Below are 24,993 nucleotides of genomic sequence, written 5' to 3' on the forward strand. Positions count from 1 at the left end.
AAAAGAAAGAAAGAAAGAAAGAAAGAAAGAAAATTGGATGTTAGGGACACAATAGTTCTTGATACGATCGATAATGTAAGTCATAAAATCATTGTGAAATCTGCATTCTAAATTTATAACTGACAAACAAATTCTTCCTGTCAGTGTCACCGATAATTTTCCATCTTGGCCTATATCACTTTCTAATAAACTTGATGGAGTGGACTGAAATGGCAAAACTGAGTACCTTAATCAAAGAAAAGAACATAATGGAAACCATTTCTAAACTTCGTGCTTGATGTGGAAAAGAATGAAACTCTGATTTTAGGTTTTACAGATTAGATTGATAGATCTGAAGGATGGGGGGCGGTGGGTGAGTGGGTGGGGCTTCAGCAACATTTGCTGTATAAGATGCACAGACATTTCCACCCACTTTTGGGCAGGGGAGTGTGTCTTATACTCCAAAAAATACAGTAATTTGCATTCATTCTTATTTACAAGCATGGATGGAACTTTTTTTAAAAAAAGCAAATAGAAGCTATAAAAATAGATTATACTTACTTTTTTTATGAAGTCCTTGTCTATGATCTTCTTCCAATCCTCGGACTCTTCAGTCTGCATCCTAGCAATGCAATGCAAATGCCAAGCCATGCTCTTGAGTAGATGTGCTCCAATTCCAAAGACGTATTCTCTAACAATTCTCTTCCTTACAGGTATTACATCAAGCACCAAAGAATCCAAGTTCTTCTTGATGACTGGAATGGCTTTCTTCACATATTTTTGAAGACCTCTCACCTGCAGCACTGAAGACTCACTGTTCACCTGGACTGCAACGTTCATGCTGAGATGTTCCCAGCCTATTATATGAAGCAGATCCTTCCCAGCTAAAACTAATTCTAGTCTAGTAAGACTCACTTTTTCTTCCACTTGGGAATTCTCACTCAAATATGCCTTAATAGATTTTTCTACTTCAGTGACCATAGGACAGAAGCCTACAAGGATCACCCAATCAGGTGCCACGTGATGAATGGCTACTCCCTTATGAGTTTCCAGACTCTGCTGCAGCAGCAGCTTCCATTCTGAAGACTCCGTAGCCCATTTCACATCCTCTGCAATCTCCATAGCTCTTTCACACACTAGCTCCATGAGGATCTCTTTGGCTTCTTTCATTTTGCCCAAGTCTAGGCCAACAATCTGGACAACCTCAGAGAGCTCCAAAACAACTGGGATACTCCTGTCTAGGAAGAAACTGTTGCAGAACGCTTTGTCCCAATGTGCCATGACAAACTGTAACTGGAAATTGGACAAAGGAACTGGTAGAATCTGGAAGCTGTTCAAGACCTCCTCGAAACACTCCTTTGCTTCCTTGACTCTCTGACAGGGTCCCCAGAATTTGATAGTTGCTGGAGTCTTAGCAGTAATTTCAAGGTTTATCATAGGACTGATTGGGAGCAACTCCTGAAGTACAACATCTTTGGCAATAGTATACCGGGGCAGTGGCTCAGCTGTGTACTCCCAGATCACAGGTTCCCTTTGAGATGCCTCGTGGGTGAGCCATTGTAAGAAGCACTTGATCTCATCCAACAGGCCTACAAGCCACATTTGGTCAAGGATATAGATCCTGAGGGATTCAAATCTATCCATAAGACTTTGGTGGTCAATCAAGACTTTTAGAATCTCTTCTCGTGTCTCACAATGCAGCACGTATTTCTTTCGCACAAACTCAAAGGCTTTTTCTAAGTCAAGCAGCTGCACAGACTGATCAATGGCCTGGAATGTCAACAGTTTCTGATCCATGTCCACCTGGATGTCATAACCAGCCTTTTTCAGTTGCACTTGAAATTCATTGAAGGCACTTGAAGTTTCCTCAAGGTACTGGAGGAAAAGTGGTTCTTCCATACGACATAATCCCACCAGCTCTGAAAGAAAGATGGAGGTCATGAGCATTAGGCCAGGTTGCTGCCATGATCTGATTTTCTTCTCAATTTCCCTGCTCCCATATTGAAATACTTAAAAGGGAAAATACTTTTTACGAGAATTGGGGAAGGAAGAAAAACTGAAGTTTAGTTGTAAAGAATAAAGTCAGTCTGAATTAATTCCACTATCTGTGGCCAAGATCAAAGTCTTGTTATCCAACTATAAGCTAAAAGTGTGCTTTCTCCATCCCGTCCTCAAATCTAAACCTATATTGTGACTGTTTAATCATGCCATCAAGTTCACTTCAGTATGGCTAGATTCAGGTAGTCCACAACTTAACACTACAACTGGGACCAGAATTTCTGTGGTTAAGCAAAGTAGTTGTTAAAAGTGAATCTTGCACAATTTTTTGATTTTTTTTTTTCTTTATGCCTGGGTTAAGTGTATCAGTGAAGTTAAGCGAATTACACAGTCATTAAGTAAATCTGACTTTCCCCATTGATTTTGTCTGAAACTGGGTGTGAATGTCAGATGTAAATGCCTTATTCTCTAATGTGTAAATAGTATATGAACGGGGTATCAGGGGTTAACTTATTCTTCACTTCTTAATGTATTCATAATTCACCACTCCCACATATAGCTCCACCCATTGTATATATAAGGAGCTACATGCATCCTTTTCCTTGCTTCTATCTGTGAATATTCAGTGAATATAGAATGCCTATTGTAAATAAAAGGAAATATATTTAAACCTTTAACTCTTACTAATCTTATTGAGTCTGATCCTGAAAATATTGCAACAAGCTGGTAGCAGAGGATGGTTAATTGACTCAATAAAAACTTAAAAATGTCTAAGAAAGATAGGCCCAACACCAGAGCCTACAGCAAAGAAATGGAAACAGAACAAGAAATAATCAACGAATCCACAAACGCAATTTCGAGAGAATCCGAAGAATACACCACTGAAGATGAAGAAATAACAGATGAAAATGATGACCAGGAGGAAATCGAGATAGAGAATAACGAACTCAGGTCAGAGATATTAAAATTATTAAAGAGACAGAAGAATGATGAAAGCCTCATCGCGAACCTCCAAGATATGCTGAAGAACAGCAGAGCAGCGAGAGAGAAAAACATCACTAATGAAAAGTCTAAAGACCCAAAAATAGTGAGTGATATGACTGCAGAGAAAATCACTACGAAGAAGAAAAACGGTGATCCCGCGCGAAATTTTGAATGGCAGCCATCTTGGTTTCAACAGGCCTCCAAGATGAACGAAGCAGAGCCAATCAAAAAGCTCAATTCAAAATTTCTGGCGCGAAAAACATTACCAGACAACGAAAATGAAAAAGAAGATTCAAACACCTCAGAAGAATCAGAATCAGAAAGTGAAGGTGATTCAACAAACTACCAAATAAAATCAGCAATGAAAACGCTTTTTGCCGCATTTGGGCCAAAACTAAAAATTACTAAAAAGCTAATGAAGAAGCAAGCGAGCAAACCAATGCCTCAAGACCTGCCCGCTCCCATCCTGACTACGAGAGCGCTGACGCCCGAACCCAGAGAGCCCTGCCGATACCGCCCTACGCCACAGACCGAAGCAAGCACCAACGCCCTCAAAAGAAGAGGAAGAACAGCCGCCGTCGTCAGGACTCCCAAAATCGAACCAGAGACCGATTCGTCCGAGGAGGAGCAGAACGAGCGAGCCGCAATGGGGAGAACCTTCCACGACGACTCCAAAGAAGAAATGGACAACGCGCATGCGCAAGACTACGCAGACGGCCCGGGAAGACATGAACCGACGAGAAGACTGCGCAGACTCGTTGCGAGCATCCCCACGCCGTTTTGCAATTTTCTGCATTTACGAGACCACGGACTACCTCAGGTTGTAAGTAATGGACCCAATAATGTCGGAAATTTACCCAGTGACTTCCCGAAGCTAAGGGTTGATGGCATTAACTTGCAAGAATGGTATCAACAGCTCCAGGTTGTCTTTATGAAGGAAAGCTTACTATTTTTTATCACTAGTCCCCCAAGAAGACCTTGGACTATAAAAATAGATTGTTTACACCATAGAGCATTTTTCTTAATAATATCTAGTGTGTCTCCTGCAATGTATCACAGCATTAAGCCAAATCTGACTGTTTCAGAAATTATTCAATGCATGTTTAATTTGTTTCACAGTGATAGTGTAGCTACCACCACAAGGATGTCTAAAGATTTCTTTTCATCTAGGATAAAACCAGGGGTTTCCATAAGTGAGCATTTAATATCTTTAAACAAAATAAGAGCTGAGCTGCATTTGAGGGGGGAGGTGATTTCAGACCAAACAATGAAAAGTGTTATTATCAACTCACTTGATCCATCATGGGACAATTTTATGTCACATTTAGACACAATCAATCTAGGATACTTATCCATAGAAAGTCTATCCAATAAATTGATAGCAGAAGACAATTCAAGAAGAAATCGTTCTAACAATCACACAGAACACAAACCATATAGGAAAGTAGCTTTCCAAGAAAAATATAATGAAACATTTAAATGTCACAATTGTGGATCCAGGGAACACAATAGAAGAGATTGCCACAAGATTTCAAAGGAAAGACATAGGTCAGAATATAGGAACAAATACAATTATAGACAGTCTTCCATAGATAGACATAGATATAGAAGCCCACCAAATTACAAAGAGAATAGAGGGGGCAGAGATAATTCAAAGGATAGAAAACCTGGCTCACTGAATGGGTTAAATAAACAAGACAACACTAACATACAGCAAAATGAGAACAATAATTGGCTTATTGATTCTGGAGCAACTAATCACACCACTAATAACAAAAATATATTGTCTTCATTTACAGAAGATAAATTTGTAATAAAGGTAGCTAACCAAGAAAAGGTTCAAGTATTAGGTAGAGGGAATGTAACCCTGCCTGGTCTAGGAAAAATAGAGGGGGTATTGCTAATACCTGAAATACCTCATAACATACTAAGTGCCATAAAACTAAGTAGAGATTCTGACATTAACATTGTTTTTTCAAAAGGAAAAGCGACTTTAGAGAAGAATAAAATAAATATAGGCACTGTGATGATTAAAGGAGGCCTACCTTATCTGATAACAAAGGAAAAATGGCTGCATAACATTGATTCAAATATGGGAGATTGTATTGAAGTAGATGATGAAAATATTAGCAACAGTGATAATGATGAATGTAAAATATCTCATGATCACATAGATGCACACAATGAAAAAAAACCAAAAATAGGTAAGCCAATTCATGATGAGTGTGCTCACATCTTACATAGGAAGTTAGGACATGCCAGTTTTCCTGTAGTACAAAAAATGACTGAACACGCAGAAGGTGTTAAAATAAAAAATTGTGAAAACTATTTGGAATGCTCAGTATGCAAATCTACAAAACTAAAAACTAGTCCCAGGCCAAGAAAATCTACTAGATCAACTAACAAAATTTTTGATTTAGTACACATGGACTTAGTTGGTCCATTAACTCCATCAATCACTTATAGAAAACGTTACTTCTTGACAATAGTAGACGATTATAGCCGCTATGGATTTGTTTATACATTAAAACACAAAGATGAAACCTTTCAAAAATTTAAAGAATTTTACAAACGCATAGAAACACAACACAATATCAAAATAAAACAAATCATGACAGATAGGGGATGTGAATTCATGTCTAAAGAATTCTCCCAATGGTTAAAAGACAAAGGAATGTTACATTACACATCTAGTCCATTTTCTGCGTTCCAGAACGGGATTGTAGAGAGGAAGAATTCAACATTACAAACCATGATTAGATGCACATTGGAAGATGCTGGCTTAAGCAAACAATTCTGGTCAGAAGCCTTACATTATTCAAATTACACACAAAATAGAACCTGGTCCAGCATTGTAAATAAGACACCATATGAAGTGATGTATAATAGGAAACCAAAATTAGCACACATGCACATATTCGGAGTCACTGCAGACGTACACATACCTAAGCAATTAAGAAGAAAGGGAGAAAACGTATCCAGAAGACTCAGATTTATGGGATATGAGACTGGCACTAAAGGGTACAGATTCATTGATAATAATAACAAATTTATAGTCTCCAGAACAGCTGTGTTCCATGAACAGGCCAACTGGTCTAAATTACATCTTAATGAAATATTTCCAAATAAATACAAAGATACAAAATCCCATGAGAAAGGGACCATAGAAAAGCAAAATATCAACAAATATAAAAACAAAAACAAAACTTGGACAAATAGCCAACACAAAATAAAGACAGACACACTAACAAAAAAGGAAGCAAGATATTTGCATGATAACGATAGTAAACCTGAAAAAACTATTAGAAACACCAGAAATCAAATGCCAAATAAATACAAGGATTACATAATGCACATGGATGGTGAGCCAACAACACCTAATACATATGAGGAAGTGTTAAAACTCCCTCGTGAAGAAAAAGAAAAATGGGAATTAGCGATGAAAAAGGAGATGGAAAGTTTACAAGGATTAAATGTATTTACACCTGCAATTGCACCTAAAGATAAAACAATTATTGGTACCAGGTGGATATATAAAATTAAGAACTTAGAGGGAGGCAATACTCTATACAAAGCCAGACTAGTTGCACAAGGTTATGCACAGAAATATCCGGAGGACTATACTGACACGTATTCCCCCACAGTAAGAACAGAGAGTGTCAAAACAGCTCTAGTGGTAGCATCAGCACTCAATCTTGATGTATTTCAATATGACATACAGACTGCGTATCTACACGCAAAACTAGATAAGGAAATATACGTAAGAGCACCTCACAGTCAATACACAAACAAAAATGAGATTTGGTTGTTAAACAAGAGTTTATACGGGTTAAAACAATCTGGTAAACGATGGTATGATTGTTTAGTAAAAGTACTTAAAACCATGGACTTCAACGCTACCACTGCTGATAACTGTTTCTTTGTCAAAAAGGGTGATGATTACATTGAATTTGTATTGATTTATGTGGATGACATTTTATACATAGGAAAACATAAAGAGAGAAGAGAAACTTTTGTAACTAAGCTAAATGAACATTTCTCGTTAAAATCCCTAGGCAAAGTAAACAAATATCTTGGTGTTCAAATTAATAAGACTAGAAGGGGATTCAAACTTACTCAGAGAGATAAGATCATAGAACTTTTAAATAAATGCAATTTAAACAATGCCAAACCTTGTGATACTCCTATGCAAACTGATTTTCTAAGAAATACTGATGAATCTTCCCCCGAATTCAAGGATAACACATTTTATAGATCAATCATAGGTTCACTTCTTTATATATCTAATTGGACAAGACCAGATATCGCCTTACCACTCAATTTATTATCCAGACATGTCAGCAAACCAACAATGTATCACTGGGAAGCTGTTAAAAGAATTTTAAGATATCTGAAAAGTACACTAGACTTTTGTTTAATGTTAGAACCTAATGACAATAAAGAACCAAAGCTTACATGTTACGCAGATGCGGACTGGGCTGGAGACACCTCATGTAGAAAAAGTACATCTGGTTATATATTCCTCTTAAATGACTGTCCAGTTTACTGGTACACTGGTAAACAGGAACTAGTGGCCACTTCAACGACAGAAGCGGAATATGTTTGTTTATCCAAAGCTGCAAATAACCTTGTATGGTTTAATGATTTAATTTCAGATGTTTGGAAAAAACCTGCTTTGCCTTTTGTTATGCATGAAGACAATAAAGCAGCCATTGAAATATCTAGATCTGATGCTATTGGACAAAGGTCCAGGCACATAGATATAAAATTTAAACATGTGAGACAATTATCTCAGGATGGATTTATTAAAGCAGTGCATTGTGATACTTCAGAACAATTAGCTGACATATTGACAAAGCCTTTACCTTCTAAGCAACATAAATATTTAACTTCTAAGTTGTATGTTTTGTATTGTCCTGAATCTGAATGTAATTGGTGTTGCATAACAAATCGGCATTTAGAGGGGGATTTGTCAGATGTAAATGCCTTATTCTCTAATGTGTAAATAGTATATGAACGGGGTATCAGGGGTTAACTTATTCTTCACTTCTTAATGTATTCATAATTCACCACTCCCACATATAGCTCCACCCATTGTATATATAAGGAGCTACATGCATCCTTTTCCTTGCTTCTATCTGTGAATATTCAGTGAATATAGAATGCCTATTGTAAATAAAAGGAAATATATTTAAACCTTTAACTCTTACTAATCTTATTGAGTCTGATCCTGAAAATATTGCAACAGTGAAGGTCACAAATGACAATCAGGTGGCCCCAGGATACTGCAATTGTCGAATAGAATAGAATAGAATAGAATAGAATAGAATAGAATAGAATAGAATAGAATAGAATAGAATAGAATAGAATAGAATATAGGAAACGGAATAGGAGGGGAGGGGAGGGGAGGGGAGGGGAGGAGAGGAGAGGAGAGGAAAGGAGAGGAGAGGCAAGACAGGAAAGGACAAGACAGGATAGGACAGGACAGAATAGAAGAGGACAGAATGGAACGGAATGGAATGGGACAGAACAGAACAGAACAGAATAGAATAGCACAGGGTAGGACAGGACAGGACACGATAGGACAGGACAGGACAGGACAGAAACAAATAGAATAGAATAGAATAGAATAGAATAGAATAGAATAGAATAGAACAGAACAGAACAGAACAGAACAGAACAGAACAGAACAGAACAGAACAGAATAACAGAGTTGGAGGGGACCTTGGATGTCTTCTAGTCCATGGACCGTGTTTGGTTGGAACCCTATTGTGTCATCTGCAGAATTCTTCTAGGTGCCAGGCAGCATTCCTAAGGTTTGTTTCAGATTTGTTTATTGTGGCACTAACTAGGGGGATCCGAAAATACTCTATGGATGATGTAGGCAAACTTGAAATAAACAATGCATGTTTCTTTCTTAGCCATCTCAGTTGGGGAGAAGTTAGCATAAGAAAGAGCAAGTCATTGATTAGCCGACATTTGTCTCAATCCTTCATAATAGCAATAGCACTTACTGCTTCACAGTGCTTTTACAGCCCTCTCTAAGCGGTTTACAGAGTCAGCATATTGCCCCCAACAATCTGGGTTCTCATTTGACTCACCTCAGAAGGATGGAAGGCTGAGTCAACCTTGAGCCTGGAGAGATTTGAACTGCCAAATTGCAGTCAGCTGGCAGTCAGCAGAAGTAGCCTGCAGTACTGCTCTCTAACCATTGCGCCACCATGGCTCATAGCAATAGCACTTAGATTTATATACCGCTTCACAGTGCTTTTACAGCCCTCTCTCTAAGCAGTGTACAGAGCCAGCATATTGCCTCCAACAATCTAGGTCCTCATAATAGGGGAAATAAATTATGAGGAGTGCTTTCTAAGCTTGGTTGTTTTCTTGCAGATATTTTATTACCTAAACTAGGTAACATCATCAGTGCTAAATTGTTTAATTATTTAAATGGATTATTTTTGCTTGATTGATGTACCAAACAACATATTTCACATTTAATGTGACTGTTATAAATGAATCCATATAGTTCACAGTTCATGTAATCGAAATGAATGGATGGATGGATGGATGGATGATTTAAAACCACCTCCTTCCCCTCCCCACCAAAAGCCCCACAAGGGGGAAAAAATAATAGAAAAATGCATAAACTTGGCAAAAACGAGAACTGAGGACAGGAATCCATTGCAGCAATAGACATGCAGCAGAGTTTTACACTGTATCTTATTTAGTGGTGGGATTCTGCCGGTTCTAGGCAGTTCGGCCGAACCGTTTGTTAAATTGCTGGCTCGCCCCGCCCCTTGCCCCGCCCCTCCGCACCACTGGGCGAGGGGTGGGCGAGCCAGCAATTTAACAATGGTTCGGTGTTTTTTTATAATTTTATTGGCCACGCAACTGCCACGGGGCTTCAAAGGGCCGCCCTACAGCTGATCAGTGTTAAAAGAAAACAAATGACTAGATTTACGCCTGCAAAAATAAATGGGTAGACCCAGTGGTGGGATTCTACTTCCGTGGAACCGGTTGTCAAGTAGTTAAGTAGTTAAGCCAGTGGTTGCCAAAGTGGGCGGTACTGCCCCCTGGAGGACAGTGGAATGCCTTAGGGAGTGGTAAGAGGCAAGGGGGATGGCAGGGGGGGCTAAGTGGCAAGGAGGGTGGCCCCCACCCTTTGGCCTGTGCCTCGCAGCACTTACCGCCTTGCAAGCAAACAGCAAGAAAAAACAGCCCCTTCAGCTTCAGCATCCGTTAATTAGCACAAATTGATTAGATCGGCCTCCCGACTCTCAGCTGATTTGCTCTCAGCTGTTTTGCCCGGGCTCTGTTGCTATCTGCAAAGAGTGCTGGAGCAGATTTTTTTTCCCTAGGTATGCTGAAAAAGCGAAACTGAAAGCAAAGCAGGGTCTTTGCTGCAACGTGACAAAATGAGGCAGAGAGAGATTTCTTTTTCTTTTTCCTCACCAAAAAAGATAGGTGCAAAACTGCAAACAATAGGAAATTTAGGGCAAAAGAGGAGAGTTCAAGATTTTAAAACACAAAAGAAAAAAAGTTCTATTTAACTAGGGAATTGTAATAATTGAGATACTATTTATTTATTTATTTTATTAATTTAATTTGTATACCGCCCTTCTCCCAAAGGGACTCAGGGCAGTGAACAGCCAAAATTAAAATACATACAATACAAAAGTTAAGATAATTAAAAGAGATTAAATCAATCGGCCACCCAATTTAAAACCCCAAGTCTATAAAATTTAAAATCCCATTAAAAACCATTTAGGCTAGGCCGGCTTGCTGGAATAAATAACTCTTCAGGGCCTTACGGAAGGTACGGAAGTCCTTCCGTAAGGACAATTAATTATATATTAATTGTATATTGTGTTGAAAGCAGAAATGGTTAAGTTGTGGTTTGGAGAAATATATAGGGGAAATTATTTGGTTTATTATTATTGGTAAATATAATTAATTGATTTGTAAGAAATTGGATTGCATGGAAATAATTGGAATATTCATGTTCATATTGATTAATATACAAAAAAGATAGTTATATAACTAATTGATTTATATTAAAATGTTGAATTTGTATTAAACAACTGTAATATTACATAATTAACCAATGTGAGGCTGGATATAAAAATAGATGACAATGGGAAGGGGTATAATATAGAATAGAAGGGAAAAAATGAATTTGATTAAGATTAGAGATGAGGATGAAGGGTAATATTGGTTTTTTTAAAAAAATAGATGAGGAATAAATATGGCAAAAAGGAAATATAGAAATTGTAAATTTAATTGAAATGACTAAACACTGTTTAAATTTGTGAACCGGCCAAATACTCTGTTCAAAGAAAATACATTGTATGTTTGTATGTGTGTTTCTAATTATTGCTATTTATTCATATTTGTTCTCTTTTATTCTTTACAGTTTAACAATTCATTCTTTATCTTAATATCTTTATATTTGTTTGGGGTTGGCTTTCTTCCCTTTCATCTTTTTCATGGGACAGCAATCTTTCTCCTCAAACCTACCACCTTTCTCTTTTCTTTCCTTCTTACTTTCTCTTCCCCCCCTTCTTCTCCTCTCTACTTCCTCTTCCTTTCTCTTTCTCCTCCTCTCTTCCTCCCTCTCTTACCCTCACTCCTACTCTAATTTCCCTTCCCTTCCTTCATCCCTCTCTATTGCTGTATCCTTTTATGCATATGGACTACTCAGAGGGCTGAAAAAGTTATTTTTGACTGGTCCTCGCACTTTTAACCAGTCCTCGAACTTATAACTGTCCTCACATTTTACATTTTTGCCCTATCTTATCACCATGGTGAAGAGAAGCAGTTGTGAAATGAGTGACACGGTTGTTAAAAATGCTACAATGGGCATAAATGATGACCAGTCATAAGTGCGAAGACCGGTCCAAAGTGCGAGGACTTGTCAGAAATCACTTTTTTCAGCCCTCTGGGTAGTCCTTTTGTGCATATGGACTACTCAGAGGGCTGAAAAAATTATTTTTTGACTGGTCCTCGCACTTTTGACCAGTCCTCAAACTTAACGACTGTCCTCACATTTTAAGTTTTTGCCCTATCTTGTCACCATGGTGAAGAGAAGAGGTTGTGAAATGAGTGACACTGTTGTTAAGAATGCTACAATGGGCATAAATGATGACCAGTCATAAGTGCAAAGACCGGTCAAAAGTGCGAGGACCTGTCAGAAATCACTTTTTTCAGCCCTCTGGGTAGTCCTTTTGTGCATATGGACTCCTCAGAGGGCTGAAAAAGTTATTTTTGACTGGTCCTCGCACTTTTGACCAGTCCTCGAACTTACGACTGTCCTCACATTTTACGTTTTTGCCCTATCTTGTCACCATGATGAAGAGAAACAGTTGTGAAATGAGTGACACGGTTCTTAAGAATGCCGCAATGGGCATAAATGTGAGGATGGTCTTAAGTGCGAGGACCGATCAAAAGTGCGAGGACCAGTCAGAAATGATGTTTTTCAGCCCTCTGAGTAGGGCCACGCCCACCCGGTCACATGACAACCAAGCCACAGCCCCAACTAAGCCACGCCCACAGAACCGGTTGTTAAAAAAATTGAATCCCACCACTGATCTTATTAGAAATAAAGAAAGGTCCCTTCCAATTCTGTTATTCTGAAACCTTCAAAAACGAGGCAAATAAACCAAATTTGCAAAAGAACTTTTTTCCCCCCTATCAAGGCAACCGAGCTAAAAGCAAGTGTGCCTATGCTTCCATCTAGTGGATATCTTTGCTAATAATTTATAATTTACTGTAGGTAGTTTCAAAGATGGTTTTTCAAGAGGCAACTGGGGGAAAAAAACCAAAAAGTGGTTTTTCTTTGAAGATGTTTCGCTTCTCATCCAAGAAGCTCAAAGAAAAACCAGAAAGCCCAGTTGCCTCTTGAAAAATCACCTTCAGGACAACCTGGTTGACTGAGAATCTCCATAAATACTGTATAGTTAGATCTTTTATTTATTTATCAATTTGCCACCTATCTCCCCGTGGGACTATTGTAGGTGAAAAGATAAAAATTATGATAAAAATAAAAGGAGTGTAAACAGAATAGAGGTAACATAATAGAACAATAAAATAAACAAAGGAACACAACAAGAATAAATACCTCAATATGGCACCGTACTAATTGGATTAATTTTAATCTTGGCTGTTTTAGGCGGTTAGCATGCTGTGCAACCCAGCCTGTTCAGTTTATTCATGATTCAGTATATATTATAAATCCAGAAAATGAGTTGAGATAATAATCAGGTTAATCATATTGTACATACTATTTAAATCACTCCCACATTTTTTTTTATAGTTGGAGAACTAAAAGAATAGCTTTGTCCATTGCTTGTCATTTCCTTAGCATATAATGATAGCTATCATGTAGCATAATTGAAACTAGGCTTGCACAGGACAGCTGGACAAGCCACTTAAGTCAAATTAATACATGTATGGAGTAAGAACAACCACATTTCCAGACATCTGTGTTGTGTCTCATTGTTACAGCAGTGAGGATTGGAGGGTCTTACCTGCAGCAAAAGAAAGAGAATCTTCTACCTGTTAAGACAAAAAGACATTTCAATTGGACACATTAAATGAAAAATAAAGATATTCTAGAGCTGGCACATTTCTTATCTATTTAAAAATGGAATTATTTATAAAACGTATATGCTACCCTTCCCGCAATTCAGAGTGACTGATATCCAGAAATTAAGCATTCTATTGCCTGTTTTAATTCCCACATGTGTTGATCAGGTTGTAGTGCTCAGCAGTGGTGGGTTGCTCCTGGCTCATACCGGTTCGTAAGAACCGGTACTAAAAAAATTTTGTAATTCGGAGAACCGGTAATAACATTGGATGGCCATGCCCCCGAACCAGTCCCCGGCCCGGTCACTGCTCGCTTAGCCCGCCCACCTCATCAGAGGCTTTTTTTTTTTAACTTTTAAAATCATTTTTTCTACAACCTATTCGGCTGAAAAAATGCTTTTAAAAGTTAAAAAAAAAGCCTCTGATGATCGTGCGGCTCAGCTAGGATTTCAGAGGCTTTTAAAAGCATTTTTAATTTCGGCTGAAGAGGTTGTAGGAAAAAAAAATGCCTTTAAGAGCCTCTGGTGATCCCAGCTGACTTGCCTGATCTTCAGAAGCTTCTAAAAGCATTTTTTTCTGCACCCTCTTAAGGTTGTAGAAAAAATGCTTTTAAAAGTAAAAAAAAAAAAAAGTTGGCCACACCCACCCAGTCACAATAAAAAACCCCCACAAGCCATGCCCACAAAATAACCATGCCCACAGAACTGGTAATAAAAAAAATTAGAGCCCACCCCTGGTGCTCAGTCACAAAGCTCAAAAGAAATGCATCTATTACAGAATTAGCTTATTGTGGTATACCCAGAAAAACACAGTAACATGCACAATAAATGTGCAGGAAATCAATATGGTATTCTTACACAGATCAGTCTTTCCAATCCTTCCCAATCCCAGATCTATGGACTTGATGAGAAGTCCATGCATATAGTGTGCAAAGGTTTGGAATATCTGATCTGGATAGCATTTCCTTCTTCATCTGACAATCCACATGGATACAAAGTAGTCCTCAACTTACGACTACAAATGAGCCCAAAATTGCTGTTGCTAAGCAAGACTCCTGTTAAGTGAATTTCGCCCCATTTTACATCCTTTCTTGCCACAGTTATTAAGTGAATCACTGCAATTGTTCAGTTAGTAACTCTCTTGTTAAGTAAATCTTAACAATTGACTTTGCAAAAGGTGATAACACATGACCCCAGGAAAGTTACAAAAGGTGATAACACATGACCCCGGGACACTGCAACCATCATAAATATGAGTCAGTTGTCAAGCATCTGAATTTTGATCGCGTGACCATGGTGATGTTTCAATGGTGACAAGTTGGTCATAGGTTTTTCACACTTAACAGTTTATTTAGTGACTGATCAAAGTTACAACAGCATTGAAAAAAGTGATTTTTCAATGCCATTGTAACTTTGAACAGTCATTAAATGAACTGTTGAAAGTAGAGGACTACTGTTCTGGCCCAGCTACGGATCCCAAAGAACACACAAAGTCCATTCAAACCTTAGTTTACTAAATAAACCAGTTTTTTACAACAATGGCTGTTAATTAACTGCATTAACAGCCGCCAAGAATTCAAAGAATACTGAAAGCTTACTCTGGTTGGCAGAATGCCCAGAAGCAATTTGCAGGAAGCTGATAAGATAAGCAAGACAAGACATGAAGGTATGTGAACGGATTTGTTCCCTGCAAATTGCTTCAGTCAGCGTTCCTCCTTAAATAGGCTAAGGGAGTACCTGTATAGACACACACATACTCCAGAACCATTTGATGCCCATGGTGGTTATTACCGGACATGGCAGAATCATTCCTGGAAGGGGCCTGATTTGCACTAGCTTCATCCAAGTATTGGGAAACTTTTTCAAGAACCGATTAGTTTCTTCCAGCAAGATAATCAGCCATTCCTGCATCACAGCTTGACTTGCATCTACTGGATGGAGGGTGGGAAACACAATGGATTCCAGGAAGGACCCATAGCAGGTGCAGAGACAGCTGTGGATCATATTCCGAATAGCCTTCTGTGGAAGCAACATACATAAAATGATTAGGATGAGCAGCAAAGATGATTAGGGGACTGAAGGCTAAACCATAATAAAGAACGATTGCTGGAATTGGATATGTTTAGTTTAATGAAAAGAAGGACTAGGGGAGACATGATAGCAGTGTTCCAATATCTAAGGGGCTGCCCCAAAGAAGAGGGAGTCAAGCTATTCTCCAAAGCACTTGAGGGCAGGACAAGAAGCAATGGGTGGAAACTAATCAAGGAGAGAAGCAACTTAGAACTAAGCAGAAATTTCCTGACAGTTAGAACAATTAATCAGTGGAATGACTTGCCTCCAGAAGTTGTGAATGCTCCAACACTGGAAATTTTTAAGAAGATGTTGGATAACCATTTGTCTGAAATGGTATAGGGTTTCCTGCCTAAGCAGGGGGTTGGATTAGAAGACCTCCAAGGTCCCTTCCAACTCTGTTATTCTATTCTATTCTATTCTATTCTATTCTATTCTATTCTATTCTATTCTATTCTATTCTATATTCCATTCCATATTCCATTCCATTCCATATTTCATATTCCATTCCATATTCTACATTCCACATTCCACATTCCATATTCCATTCCATTCCATATTCCATATTCCATTCCATATTCCATATTCCATTCCATATTCCATATTCCATATTCCATATTCCATTCTATTCTATTGGAAAAACTTGGCCAAGGATTTTGCCCACAGTTGCTAAATGAATCAATGCCATCATTAAGCAAATCCAGCTTCCTCCATTGACTTTGCTCGTTCAGAAGGCAGCTGGGAAGGTTGCAAATGGCGATCAGATGATCCCGGGAATGATGTTAAGCAACCCTTGTAAATACACGCCAGTTGCCAAGTGCTCAAATTTTGATCAAATAATCATGGGGATGATTTGATGTTGGTAAGTGTAGGGACCATTTGTAAGTCACTTTTTTCAGTGCTGTTATAACTTTGGCCACTAAAGAAATAGTTGTAAGTGAAGGACCTGTGTTTGTATTGTATTTCAAATAATATTAAACATGCAAAAAAATAATGTGCTGGCAGCCCCATGTTTTTCTAACCCATACAACACACAGAAGTTTTTGTTGATTCATCTGATAGTTAATGACATCCATATGACTTAATGGGTCAATAGATTGTTAGTTTAATCTACCGAAACGTGACTTCAAAATCCAAGTACACAATGCACACATCTGCATGCAGTTAGTCCCAGATAGAAATTAGCATGTCCAAAGGATGATTTTGCCATGTTTATAACTTGTATTGTTTATCAATGTATAAAATAGAAAGAAAAATAGAAAATTAAGAGAAGAAAAAAAGGGGGGGGGAGAAAACATGATGTACGAGGGGAAAAAGAAAAAGGCACTGATTCCGACTCTTTTTAGCACAGTACAACAACATTGCAACCTCAACTACCTTAATCAAAGAAAAGAACATAATGGAAACCATTTCTAAACTTTGTGCTTGATGTGTATAATAGCCATTTCATGGGACACAGTGACACAGTGGCTAAGACGCTGAGCTTGTCGATCGAAAGGTCCGCAGTTCAGCAGTTCGAATCCCTAGTGTCCTGTAACGAGGTGAGCTCCCGTTACTTGTCCCAGCTTCTGCCAACCTAACAGTTCGAAAGCACATAAAAAATGCAAGTAGAATAATAGGAACCACCTTTGGTGGGAAGATAACAGCGTTCCGTGTGCCTCTGGCATTCAGTCATGCTGGCCACATGACCACGGAGATGTCTTCGGACAAGCTCTTTGGCTCTTTGGCTTTGAAACAGAGATGAGCACCGCCCTCTAGAGTTGGGAACGACTAGCACATATGTGCGAAGGGAACCTTTATCTTTACCTTAGCCATTTCTATAACAAGCAGTTAATCCCAGACCGAAATTAGGATGCTCAAAAGATGATTTCAACTGGATTAGTTCCTTCCTTTCAACCTAACTAGTAGAGTTACAGTAAAGGACAGTAAAGGAAAATGGCTACATATGACAACATAGGAGGAAAATTTCTTAAAAGAATTAATAAAGAATGAAAAGTGAGGTCCTTAGGTGCTCTCTGAGCTTGGTGGTCTTCTTGCAAACATTTCATTACCCAACTAGGTAACATCATCATTGTTAGCACCAAACACCATCAGACCTAGCACTGACTATATTACCTAGTTGGGTAATGAAATGTCTGCAAGAAAACCACCAAGCTCAGAGGGTACCTAAAGACCCCACAGTTCAGCCCTGAGCTACAAATATTCTATCAGTAGAATGAAAAGTAGAGGACAGGCATAGAAGATTTGCCCAAATCTGAAAGCTTGAATAGGCATTTTCAAGAAGAATATCAGAAAAAAAAAGAAAAATAGAAAGCTCACTATCAGAGATCAGAAAGAAAACAGAAATGTGTTTACAATATCTGAGAAAGGAAGGAAGGAAGGAAGGAAGGAAGGAAGGAAGGAAGGAAGGAAGGAAGGAAGGAAGGAAGGAAGGAAGGAAAAGATAGGAGGGAGGAAGGAAGGAAGGAAGATAGGAATGTGGATAGGAAGGAAAAGGTAGGAGGAAGGAAGGAGGATAGGAAGGAAAAAATAGGAGGGAGGGAGGGAGGGAGGGAGGGAGGAAGGAAGGAAGGAAGGAAGAAAGAATGTGGATAGGAAGGAAAAGGTAGGAGGAAAGAAGGAAGGAAATAGGAATGTGGACAGGAAGGAAAAGATAAGAGGAAGGAAGGAGGTTAGGAAGGAAAAAATAGGAGGGAGGGAGGGAGGGAGGGAGGGAGGGAGGAAGGAAGGAAGGAAGGAAGGAAGGAAGGAAATAGGAATGTGGATAGGGAGACCGAAACCCCCGTGCTTCCTACTATCTTGTAACAGCTTAAATTTAATGCGAGGTTTTTTATCTGCCCATATAAATTTAGATATTATTTTGTTTATTTGTTCAAAAAAAATTCTCGGTCTCCCAGACTGGGAGCTCTACTACCAGGCAGCAGTGCTGACATGGTTAAGAGATTGGATTCAACTTAAAAACAAAAGAATATTAGCATTAGAAGGGCACGATCTCCAACTAGTTGGTACGGGTTTCTATGGGAAGGTAAAAATAAAACACATTCATATTTTCAGAGGTATATAATAAGGAATTCTCTATATAATGTCTGGGTAAAGATTAAAAAACACCACTATATGAAAATCCCAAATTGGCTATCGACAATGGAGGCAATGACGCACCCAAACACAATAGACCTCAGTAAAATGAGGAAGTTGTAAAAGAAACGATGATTAGTTGGGGAAGGAATTTTGGCCACAGCATAGAATTAGAACAGTGAGACAAACTATGGAAAAGGAACTACAAACTGACAACAGCAATTACCTACAAAGAAAACTTCTATAAAATGTTTTATAGGTGGCATTTGCCACCAGCGAGATTGGCCAAGATGTATCCCAATTTATCACCTAATTGTTGGAGATGTAACTATAAATCCGGAACCTTCTACCATATGTAGTGGACGTGCCCCATCACAAGGAAGTATTGGTGTCAAATTCAAAAATGGTTGGAAGAAATTATAAAGCAAGAAATAGATTTGAAACCTGAATTATTTTTATTAGGAATACTGGACCTGAAAATGAATAAAAACCTTCAATACATTATATTGCACATACTTACTGCAGCAAGAATCACATTAGCAAAAAATTGGAAACAGAAAAATATACTGTCAGACAAAACTGTAATTAGGAAAATTCTAGAATGTGCAGAGATAGATAAAATGACTATGAAGTTGAAAGAGAGAGAGCATTCAGACTATTATGAAATACGGTGTACAGTTGGCTTGAAAATAGAAATCAGAACAAAAATGTTTAACTTAGTATTGATGAAACTTAAAGTAACTGAACAACATTAAATAAAGAGAGGTAAATATAAATGAATATAAATGTGTAGATAAGAACAAATGAATATTATAATATATGTATATATATGTGTTGGAGTAATGCGATTATTCTACTATTGAGTAGTAAATAGAAATGATAGAATAGAGAACTACAAAAGCAAAGTACGTAAGTTGATACGAAATGCTGTAAAATTACCATTAATGTTATGTAATGTTCAATACATTAAGTTTTGACATGTTTTGTTTTTATATATGTGTGATTGTTTTTTGTGTTGTTTTTAAAGACAAACTATTTAATGAAAATTATTTTTTTTAAAAAAAAGGAATGTGGATAGGAAGGAAGGAAGGAAGGAAAATAGGCATGTGGATAGGAAGGAAAAGATAGGAGGAAGGAAAGAACAAAGGAAATAGGAATGTGGATAGGAAGGAAAAGATAGGAAGAAGGAAGGAAGGAGGATAAGAAGGAAAAGATAGGAGGGAGGAAGGAAGGAAGGAAGGAAGGAAGGAAGGAAGGAAGGAAGGAAGGAAAACACTATCTGGAACGAGCTCCCCCCAGAGATACGGAGGATCCCAGATCTACGCACTTTCCGCCATGCTCTTAAGATTCTTCTATTCCAGCAAGCCGGCCTGGCCTAATTTTCTCCCCTGTTTTAAAATTCTTTTAAATCGAAATTTTAATTTGTTTTAAATTATTGGGATTTTTTTAATTCTCTTGGGCTAAATTATTTAATCTGGTTTTAATTATATCTTTTAACTTTTGTATCTATGTATTTTATTTTGTGCCTGTTCACCTCCCTGAGTCCTTCGGGAGTAGGGCTGTATATAAATCTAATAAAAGAAAGAAAGAAAAGAAAGAAAACATAAAAAGACAGATATTGGGCATCAACATAATAGCTTCTGTCCTGTTTACCTTATGGGCTTGTTTAGGCTTCCACTGCAAATCATCATCAAGTCTTGTTAGGTATATCATCCTGCAGCCAAGCTCTGGAAAGATTGAACCTGACACCAAAAGCATATCCCCTGGACTCAGCTCACAGCATTCGGGGACAGCCTCCAGAGCCTTCCGGCTGAAAGCACGGATTCCTGAGCCCCAGTCCAACCCATTAGGATCCACAGCCAGGGGCAGAACCATCACATCCACCTGTCCACAAAGAAAAAAAGGGGGTAAACTCAATCAGATATTCAAGGTAAAAAGGTGCACAAAGAGAAAAAGATGTACCTTATCTCCAAGAATATCCCGTTCTTTAAAAGCAAATGACTAGGAACCCAATTTCTGACTTATCGTGGATGTTTTACGCCAGTGTTGGCAAATCTTTTCGGCACTGAGTGCCGTAACATGCACTGGAAATTGGAAAAACAGCCGTGTGGCATTTTTCATGCACGTGCAGGCCGGCTGCATGTGCACCAGCCACCTGGTCTTCCGATTTCTGGCGCACATGTGCAAGCAAAGACCAATTGGTTGGCGCTTATGCATATGCTGGAAACCAGAAGAGCAGCCGCTCAGTGTGCATGCGCATGCTGGGAAGATGATCTTCCGGTTTCCGGCAAGCACATGAGCACCGGCCAGCTGCTCCTCACATGTGCATGTGTGCCAGAAACTGGTGCCCATGCACGTACCGGAAACTGGAAGAGCAGCTGCCCGGTATGTGCCTGCACACCGAGCAGTTGCTCTTCTGGTTTTTGGTGCTCCCGCGAGTGTGAAGACCAGCTGGCTGGCGTGCCAGAATCCAGAAGAACAATGGGTGATGGCTCATGTGTCTGGAGAGATGACTCTACGTGCCATTTCCGGCACTCGTGCCATAGGTTCACCATCACGATTTTATGCTTTCGCTTGGTGTAAGGCCCCAGAATCATGAGGTGACATGTTAATTTAATCATAACAACATCTGCTTCTCTGTTCAGGACTCCAATGCAAAGGAAAGTTTGGTCTTTTCTTGCCCATTGCAACTCCTCCTCCAAAGCACGTTCTCCTCCATCATGTTAATATAGTAGGTGCACAGGATTATGGAAACTGAAGTTCCATAAGTTTGAAAAGTAACATGGAACCACAGCTGTTTCTTTTCCCGATTCAAAAAAGAAAAGCTTGGGGCATCCCAGGAAGATTAAGTTCCTTAATCTTGACCAACCTAACGCCAGTGATGGGTTGCTACCGGTTCGCTCCAGATTGGGCGAATGGATAGCGGCGGCGGGACGTCCAGGCTCACCTGCCTGGATGTCTCTGCGAGTCAACCAGTAGTGAATGAAGTTAAAACCCACTACTGCCTAATGCTCTCATTCATGAGGCAGTTAGTAACTACCTGAGAGTTACTAACTGCTTCATAAACACGAGTGTTAGGTTGGTCAAGAGTATGGATTTTAATCTTCCCCAGTGCTGTACCAAATTGGGCCCCCAAGTTTTTATTTTTGAATCGGGGGAAAAATAAATGATCATTTAGTAGCCAAGTGAAGAATGCACTGCAATTCAACTGTTAAAACATATCATATCATATCCTTGGGTTGCGATTTGAGTAACTGTTGTTGCACAACATATGAGAATCATGAGCCATTTTTTTCTGTGAGTGGTTTCTCCCATTACCCAATCACCACCGTGGCAACACAAAAGCTATTTACCTCACTTTTATCCTGCCACAATGATTGTGGGATGACTATTAAGAAGCTATATATCTCTAATGAGGATACGTCTGTAAACCATTGCTCATCAATTTCAAATCATCTGAGGAAAATCCTGGTCTCCTCCTTGTCTAATCCTGCATCTACCTATTTACCATATTTTTCGGAGTATAAGACACACCGGAGTATAAGACGCACTTAATTTTTTTGGTGATGAAAAGAAGAAAAAGAAATCTGCCTCTGAGCAATTTTGCCTCATTGCAGCAAACAGCCAACAGCCTGCTTTACTTTCATTTTCGTTTTCAGCATAGCTTGATTAGCACAAGGAAAAAAAAATCTGCTCCAGCAATTTACCTCTTTGCAGCAAGCAGCAGAACCCTGTGCAAAACAGCTGAGAGCAAATCAGCTGAGAGTCGGGAGGCCGATCCAATCAACTTCTGCTAATTAGGCTATGCTGAAGATGAAAGGAGCTGTTTCTTCTTGCTGTTTGCTTGCAAGGAAGTCACTGCTGCGAGGCAGAGGCCAAAGGGTGGGGGCCAGTGGGTGGGCGGGGCTATACTCGGTTTACAAGATGCACCTAATTTTTCACCCCCTTTTAGGTGGGAGATGTGTCTTATACTCCAAAAAATATGGTATTTATTCATTTATTACACATATTTCTGGGCTGTCACAATCAAAACTAGCATCAGGAACGCCCAGAAAACCTGTCAAAAACAATGCAAGATTGTTCAAGTAAAACCTAGCGAAACTTTACTTTTTTTTTTTTTTAACAGTTGCAGCAAACACGCCTGTTTCACAGGTCCATGTTATTTTTTTTTTTCCATTTTCCTTCCTGTTCCTGCGCAATAAATACAGGCAGTGGTTTGTGGTCAACTTATGACCACAATCGAGACCAAAATTTCTGTTCCTAAGCAAAACCGTTGAGCAACCGTTTTGCCCCATTTTACGACCTTTTTTGCCACAGTTGTTAAGTGAATCACTGTAGCTGTTAAATTAGTAGCATGGTTGTTAAGTGAATCTGGCTTCCTCATTGACTTTGCTTGCCAGTAGGACCTTGGGACACTGTAACTATGATGAATACATGCCAGCTGCCAAGCATTCAAAATCCTTAGCCAAGTTTTTCCAATAGAATAGAATGGAATGAAATATGGAATGAAATATGGAATGGAATGGAATGGAATGGAATGGAATGGAATGGAATAGAATAGAATAGAATAGAATAGAATAGAATAGAATAGAATAGAATAGAATAGAATAGAATAGAATAGAATAGAATAGAAAATATGGAATGGAGTGGAATGGGGTGGAGTGGAGTGGAGTGGAGTGGAGTAGAGTAGAGTAGAGTAGAGTAGAGTAGAGTAGAGTAGAGTAGAGTAGAGTAGAGTAGAGTAGAGTAGAGTAGAGTAGAAAAGAATTAGGATAGGATAGGATAGGATAGGATAGGATAGGATAGGATAGGATAGGATAGGATAGGATAGGATAGATCTATATTAATACCTATACCCATATATATATTTATACCTCTATTTTAGTTTATGAATCTAAAAGTAGAATAGATCAGAACAGAATAGAATTCTTTAAGTCACTTTTCTCAGTGTTGTTGTCACTTCAAAAGGGCACAAAAGTATGTAAGTCGAGGACTGCCTGTAACTGATTTTTTTTTTTTTTAAAGTAACAGATACTTACTTTTTCCTTTATATCAGGACTGGTCACTACCTCAATCTTGGTGGAGTTTAAAGACAATAGCATGCTTCTTAACTTCTCTGAGTCATCTTTTCCAGACAACCAGTGCTTCTGACATTCCGTGTAGAATAGCTTCGTGGCAAGTTCGTCTCCGAAGACTATGTGAAGGCTTTTCAAGGAACCTACAGGGTGATTTTTCCTAAAAGCTTCCATTGCTGCAACTATTACCTCAGCTTCACTTTTAGAGATAGTAGAGCCTGAGTAGGTTACAATTACAGACTGGAAGCCTTTTCGCCAGGCGGCCTCCAAAGCCAGTTTTATCATCCCAGTGGCTATTTCAACTGTTGGTGGACATGAAAAATGAATATCCAAATTCGTATAAAGTGACCCTTCTGGGCTCCATATTCTCTGAGCATGCACGGCACTTCCACAGTCCAGACCACCGCTGGTGCCGATCCTCACCATGGCATCCGCCCTGATGTGAGAAGCTTCTCCTTCCCAAAGGAAAAGATGGAATCCCTCCTGGAGTTGGAAGAACCCAACCGTTTTCAGGTGTGGAACATCCAACCGATTGATTTGGATCTGAGAGCCTACGAAAATGAGCAATTTGCTGATGGTTTGTTTGGCTCTCAAAACCACCTCTGAGGGGCCTGTGAAAGAGATGGCTGGCGAATCGCTTTGGGCGGCTCCTGAAACCTTAACTTCCCAAAGGGATGGAAAGAGGAGCCCCAGAAGCTGATTCCACAACTTTTGCTCTGCAGAACTGATGTACAGAAGCGTTGTGGTTTCAGATGTTTTCCTGGTTGGATTTTTGTATCTAGGCCTGCTTGATTCTTTTTCATTACAGACCTCCTGATGTTCACCTCTTTGAACCGGACTTGATGGTCCCATCTTGAATTCTTCATTCATCCTGGCCTTCTAACAGCACCTTAGCAGCTGCTAGAGCAGCTTTTCGTTTAGATGGTCCTCTTGCTCAAATTACTTAAATAACCATTCACAGTTTACTTGGTCTGAGAAAGCAGGACTCAATTCATTTCACATCTGTCCAGTTGATTTCCTGAAAGAGAATAACAGGTTAGAAATAGTCTTTAAGGGAAAGACACAAGGATTTAGCAAAATCCACATCAAAACTTCTACCTGGCCTGTGACATACAGGCAGTCCACGACTCACCACCACAATTGAGCCCAAAACATCTGTTGCTAAGTGGAACAGTTGTCAAGTAAGTTTGCAACCTTTCTTGCCACAGTTGTTAAGTGAATCGCTGCAG

The 24,993-nt window shown here is 39.0% G+C and overlaps 1 protein-coding gene across 1 annotated transcript in view; it reads right to left on the minus strand.

Moving 5' to 3' along the window:
• LOC117662262 (uncharacterized) overlaps positions 1 to 24,707 on the minus strand; it is a 37,271-nt gene extending 12,564 nt beyond the window's left edge. Inside the window, exons 1-5 of the mRNA XM_034411584.2 lie at positions 23,729 to 24,707; positions 20,343 to 20,573; positions 15,336 to 15,563; positions 13,488 to 13,515; positions 541 to 1,898 (exon numbers count right to left, since the gene is read on the minus strand). Of these exons, the coding sequence (XP_034267475.2) occupies positions 541 to 1,898; positions 13,488 to 13,515; positions 15,336 to 15,563; positions 20,343 to 20,573; positions 23,729 to 24,634 (2,751 nt within the window). The 5' untranslated portion in view covers positions 24,635 to 24,707. The remainder of the gene's footprint in view (positions 1 to 540; positions 1,899 to 13,487; positions 13,516 to 15,335; positions 15,564 to 20,342; positions 20,574 to 23,728) is intronic.
• Positions 24,708 to 24,993: the final 286 nt, after the last annotated feature.

This window comes from Pantherophis guttatus, chromosome 4 (genome assembly GCF_059756535.1).
Source record: "Pantherophis guttatus breed Tessera chromosome 4, ASM5975653v1, whole genome shotgun sequence".
NCBI lineage: Eukaryota > Metazoa > Chordata > Lepidosauria > Squamata > Colubridae > Pantherophis > Pantherophis guttatus.